We start from the raw sequence: 6,000 nt of genomic DNA, 5'->3' as shown, positions 1-6,000 counted from the left end.
CTCCAGGAACGCGCGCTGAGCTGGCCCGCCCATCCCCGCCCTTGTGCGCGTCCCCATCCCGGTGCGCGCCCCGGTCCTGGCGCGTTTCCCCGCACCGCGCAACATCCGCACGCCCCCACTCCCATATCCCCCAGCGCACCCCGCAAGCCCCGCCAGCAGCCTCCGTCCTGGTGCGCGCCCCCGTCACTGCGCTCCCGCCCTCCCCATACCCCGCCTCTGGTGCGCGCCCCCGCCCGTAGCCCCCGCCCTGTTGGCGCCCTTGCCACCGCGCGCACCGGGGAGCACCCGGTGGAGCAGCCGAGCCGCGGCGGGACCGCGCCGGGCCGGGGGCGCGCGAGGACGCGGGGGCGCGGGCGCGAGGCCGCCCTGCGGGGCCGCGCGGAGGAGGCGCCGGAGGAGGAGCGCTGCCCGCCGGTGCCGCCGCTCTGTGCGGGTCCGGGATCGCTGGAGCGGCCAAGCCGCGGCCTGAAACAAAGAGGCGGGCGCGGCGCGATGGCGGACCGCAGCCTGGAGGGCATGGCGCTGCCGCTGGAGGTGCGGGCGCGGCTGGCCGAGCTGGAGCTGGAGCTGTCGGAAGGTAACAGGCCCGGCCGGGCCGCGCCGCGCTGTCGCCGGGAGGCCGCTGCGGGGTGGGCGGGCGGGCGGGCGCATGGTCTCAGGGGCGCTGGGTCCCCGCGGTGCGTGTCACGGCCCCCACCCGGGCCACGGCGCGTCGTCGGCGGGCTGCGCTGCGGCGGGGCCTGGGGCGCGGGATGGAGCGGCCGGCCTGGCGGGCCCGTGTCCTTGTGCGCGTCCGCGCGCTGCCCCCGCGGCCCAGGCTGGGGACGTCTCGCGCCGCTCGGCCTGCAGTCCCCCGGCCTTGCTCTAATGCGAAACTTGTCGTTGGACTTGAGGGTTTGAACCCCGATGTGCCAGCCATCCTGGTGTTACTACGGCTCGGGGAAGCTGGCGCTACTATTGTTCGTGTGTGTTGTGATGCGAAGGGTGGGAGACTCGCAAACCTCCTACCTCAGGCCAGGTTCCCTGCCTGGCGCTCATCCCTCGGATTTGGAATTGGCGACAGATTTGCTGCCGTGATTTCATGGACTGTTATGTACGGTTTCTTATTTGCTCTTAATGATGGGATCATGTGCTCAACTGTCATAAGTTTAGATCGGGTTTTGCTGTGCCTTAAAAAAAAAAACACCCACTAAAGTTCCAAAATGTTAATGTTTAATATCTGTTCAGTATTCACCGGCTCACCCTGAGAAGGCCACTAACGTGCTGTGGTGGGTGGGGAGGGGCCGCGGTCTCGGGTTTATATTTGGAGCATGCAGCGTGGTGAACTTTGTGTGTGTGTGTGTGTGTGTGTGTGTGTGTGTGTGTGTGTGTAACGGTTCTGTGAGGGCCGGCAGCCAGAAAGTAAATTCATTCGTGCCAATTTCATCAGCAGGGAGGAGCCGATGTTGACTTTATGCTTTCCTTTTTAACACTTGCAGGGCACAGAAGGGAATAAAGGATGGGGCTGTGGCGAGGTGTTAGCTGCCTTTCCCGTGGTCCACGGACTATGTCTCTATGTCAGATCTGGGGTTCTGCAGGGTATCCCTATGGTCTGTAGAGTCTAACAGCCCCATAGCAGAAGGAGGCTGCTTCCTGGACTCTGTGCTGCGCAGACACTGTTCCACCTGGCTGAAGATGTGAGGGCGTCGCTAGTACCCCAGAGGGCCCAGAGGTAGGCCATACAGAGTAGGCCCCCGGGGGAACACTGTTGAGATGTACAGTGGTGGGTAAAGTGTGTGCTGTGGACAGTGCTCGAGGGGATGAAGTCTGTATTAGAAAACATCTGCTGGAGTTATTTGATTGTGTCGATGCTCAGATGGGTTTTCTCCCTCACGCATCAGCCCCTCAGAGCTCTAGTCTGTCATCCTCACCGCTGTTGTATGATTCCCAGCACCCATCACCCATGTATCATCTCAAACAAGCAGTTCTGCTCTGTCTGCATCTCCTCCAACAGGACTCATGGGGAGAGGATTCTTTAAATTAGTTTTCATGGAAACATCGGAAAATATTGTGGAAACACGTAGAATTTTCAGTGCCCAGTTCCTACAGAGGAGGATGGAAAAAGCAAGTCCGTTTTAAGTGTCATCACGGTATCTCTGTTAGCAAAGGGGAGCCCCTGAACTCCACAGCACTGCTCACCTCCCCCTGTCAGCCTGGAAATAAGCTCGTATTTGCCTCTCTGAATCTGGGGCAGTGCTTTGAATGTGCATCCCGGCCCCCTCCTATGCTGGGAGCGGTCACTCATGGTCCCTTACGAACGTGTACATGGGACACACTGCCCTGCTCGGTGGCACTCACCTGCCACCAGCTGTCGCTCTCGGAGGGTGAGTAATATGTTCCTGCTGCCCAGAGGATGGCAAAACCACTTTAGACCAATGTGTGCTCAACCCCATTCTCTGAACAGATTTTATAAAAGGGCTTAATGAATTTCTCATTGAGTGTCTGGGCAGAGAAAGGGATGTGTGTGTTTGCATTCAGGAAGCACATTATTGTTTTTCTTTCTACATAAGCCTTGCTAGGCCTGGCCTGAAGAATGAAAGGATCAGAGGTTTGTGGCATCGGCTGGTGTAGCCTCAGCCCCTCTGTGCCACCCCTACCCCCTTGTCTTGCTTTGTCCCTGCTGAGTTGATAGAGTTGCTCTTTAAGGTCCTTTGGAATTTCAGGTCTTATAAGCACATAAGCGGTTTTACTGGCTTAAATGAGATGAACCAGTTTGTTTTCCAGTATTGCTCAGGAGAAACCAACGAGTGGAAGGATCAGAAAGCTGTGTCTCTCTACATTTTGGAACTTAAAAAATGCCCCAGCGTACCTGCTTCCACAGTGGAAAGTTAAAACAAGTCTTCGTGCCGAATTACTTAAGTATATTGCTTTCACATTTCCTGTTCCATCAGGACTCATGGGGAGAGGATTCTTTAAATTAGTTTTCATGGAAATATTGGAAAAAATTGTGGAAACATGTGGAATTTTCAGTGCTCGCTTCCTATAGAGGAGGATGGAAAAAACAAGTCTGTTTTCAGCGCATCGCGTCGGTTGAAAAAACAGGGTGGGCTATCAAAGTTCTTACGTGGCCTGTGGGTGGTTAATGGTGCTCATTATTGGGATTTGCAGACAGTGGCCCTGCTTTGGTTGCACTGTCTGCTGGGTATTGCTATTGATGTTAATATTATTTTATTTTGGGGGGCCATTGCCTGCAGAACTCAGGGTACATTCCTGCTCTGCTGGTTGCCTCCTTGTTTCACTCTGCTGTGTGTTACGACCCAGTGCTCCCCTCACTGGGGAAAGCCAGCGCCTTTCCCTTAGAACAGCCTCGTCAGCAGAGAACAGGAGATGTGGCAGGCGGCCCCTCCTGTGGGTACTAGCAGCTACAGTCGGTGTTGTGGGGCCAGGGATGGTGGGTCTGCTCAAATACTTGGGATTGAATGTGAGCCGGGGAGGAAGCCAGCCAGTGAGCTGTCCGCTGCAGGATGCCAGGTGGAGTGGCCGACACCCCTTTTCCTAGATCATTCTTTCTTCCCTTCTTTTGGCTTTTGGGATCTTGCATTTTTCTTCTTGGCTTTAAGAGGGCCCCCAGGTAGTTTCATTAATAAGTGAATAAGCATTTGGCTTAAGGGATAACTTTAAATGGAAATACGAAAGTAGAGAGGAAACAGAAAACTTCTCAAAGACAGACTTGTCTTGTTTAAAACACTCGTTTGTTGATTGAGATTGAGCAGTAAGTTTCTCTGTGAATGGATGATGCTTGTACACAGGAGGCACTCGCCCCACCCTTTCAGGAGCAGCTGGGCTCTTCTTTGGTAGAACTAGGGACATTGCCTTGTGATATAGCCTGCGAAGGATTTGTTGTTTGCACAAGAGACGTCTTTATAAAATATACGGCATGTCAAACCCTTTGTGGCTTTTTAGTTGTTGGTATTAACTACTTACTCCCTACCTTCTGCTTATGGGGGGTACTCAGCCCATGCTCTGCTTGGCTGATTAATCTGCCCAGTTACTTTAACGGCTCATTTTATTCCATCATAGAGTCCAACTTGAACATTTTCTTAGTAAGTACGAATCTGCTTGAGGAAGGAGGTGAATGCTAACTGAAATGTCAGCCTTTTGTGCTAGTCAAGGAACCAATAATTTTTTTTAAAAAATTGCAGATGAGCAGCGCACAAGCAGCTTGCACATGCCTGTCACCAAAGAGTAAGATCTTCATGAGGTGGCATTTGGAAGGTGTGTGCACTTAGGGCAGGGTGGGGAGCTTATGAGGCTGGAGAAATCGTTTGGTATGTTTGACCAAATACAGCAGGCTAAATTTTAAGTTGATGTTATAAATATCCAAATGGCCCTTGGCAGAATAAAGGTTCCCCACCCTTGATGGAGGGGGTGGCATTTCCAGGGCTATTGGGCCCAAGATAACAGATACACTTTGCTCTAAACTCGAATTCCGTCCCCCCACCCACTTTCCAGCCCCTGCTCTTTCCTTGGAGGTCCCTGATGCTACAGAGCTAACAGCTCTGTGGAAGCTTAAAGCGTAGGACCACCTTCTGAGGTCAGTAAGCAAAGACCCAGCTGTCTCTAATGCCACCCAAACTTTGTGTATATTCTCCTCACGGAAAGGAAACAGTTGATTCTGGAAAACAAGTGTGTAAAAAAAAAATTTCCCCCCCCCAAAGTCTCATTGATAATTTGTTGTAAGTGGGCGAGGAAGAAGGGAAGGGGTCAGCAGAGGGAGGGAAATAGAAGCTGTGGGGGCCCCTGAGCCACTCCAGCTGGAATCAGATCTCAGGATAGTTACAAAATGTGTTTACTCTGTTACATCCATCTCACCCATAGCCCTAGGTCCCTAGGTATCACGGTGAGGGAAGTGGAGTACTCGGCCTGATGAATGTAAAATATTGTTACCTGCATTAAAAATATTTATAAGATGGCAGCATTGACATGTGTGGGATTTGAAGTGGGTGGACTTGAATTCTAAGAGTTTTTCAGAGCTATGAAAATCGTTCCGTTTGAAAGTTCTTTTCTCTATGAATTAATATAGGTGTCAAGTTTGGCCAGGAAGCTAGGAAAGTAAACATACACACACATTAAGGCATAGATCTGTAACACTGCTCCAAATGCTTATAAGATATTTGCAGTGCTGTACTCCTGCTTAGATCTGAACTTTATGAGGTTAAAGCCGTAACAACAGCTCTATTTTGTTTTAGACTGGGCCCACGGGTTTTATATTCTTGTTATGGTTTGAGGCTACAAGCTGTTGGATGCTATGAGTCACTTCTTGTCTTCCTCCTCCCAGCCTTCTTCAAATGGCTGTCTCTTTTTTTAGAGTTGATTTTTTAAAAAGCAGTGATTTAGGGGATGAGTAGTAGCATTCTTCTGAATTGCAAAGAGAATGTATCGGATCATCTTGGTTTTGATGTCACGTATATGGACTGACTCACCAGTCCAACTCCTAGTCATATTAGTAAGATCATTTCTAGTTCTTCTCATAATTACTCAGGCACCTTAAAAAAAAAAAAAAAGCAGATTCTTGGTGCAGTGAGTTGATTTAGTTTTGCACATCAGTATTTATCCTGGGAATCAGGGACGTGTCATCAGCTGTAGCGTGGACAGCGCCTCGTGTGATGTGATTGGTTTCCGGCCACTTTTCATTGAGTTGGTGCTCTCCTCACCCTCCGGTTTCTCTCTCTGTACACCTACCTCTGCTTCCAAGGTGGCTGACTTTGTCTTTCTTTTGTGATTTTTTTGGTGTTCCATACAAAGTTTGCCTACTCTTGTTGCCAGTGCTCTGTTCTTCTTTCTGCTAAGAGCGTCAAAAACTTGTCACCTCTCAAAAGAAGTAATTGCACCGATTTGTTCCTGATGATAATAAATAGGGATCTCAGAGAGGCGAGGCAAACTGGGGTTCCCAGGAAGGGGCTGGGGTGCAGGAGCCAGTGTGACAAGGAATGGGGGTTCTCACTTCTGAGCATATGGATG

At 51.3% G+C, this 6,000-nt stretch overlaps 1 protein-coding gene across 2 annotated transcripts in view; it reads left to right on the top strand.

The window, feature by feature from the left end:
• The first annotated feature begins 355 nt into the window (after positions 1–355).
• DIP2C (disco interacting protein 2 homolog C) overlaps positions 356–6,000 on the top strand; it is a 377,981-nt gene continuing 372,336 nt past the window's right edge. The window contains exon 1 of one of the 2 annotated variants that reach the window (XM_081098294.1): positions 356–577. In XM_081098294.1, coding sequence (XP_080954420.1) covers positions 493–577 — 85 coding nt within the window. In that variant the 5' untranslated portion in view covers positions 356–492. The remainder of the gene's footprint in view (positions 578–6,000) is intronic. The other variant, XM_081098295.1, reaches the window with a different exon arrangement.

Source organism: Myotis nattereri (genome assembly GCF_964212035.1).
Source record: "Myotis nattereri genome assembly, chromosome: 1".
In the NCBI taxonomy this organism is placed as follows: domain Eukaryota; kingdom Metazoa; phylum Chordata; class Mammalia; order Chiroptera; family Vespertilionidae; genus Myotis; species Myotis nattereri.
Note: the sequence above shows the minus strand (reverse complement) of the source record. Positions and strands in the feature narration are given on the sequence as shown.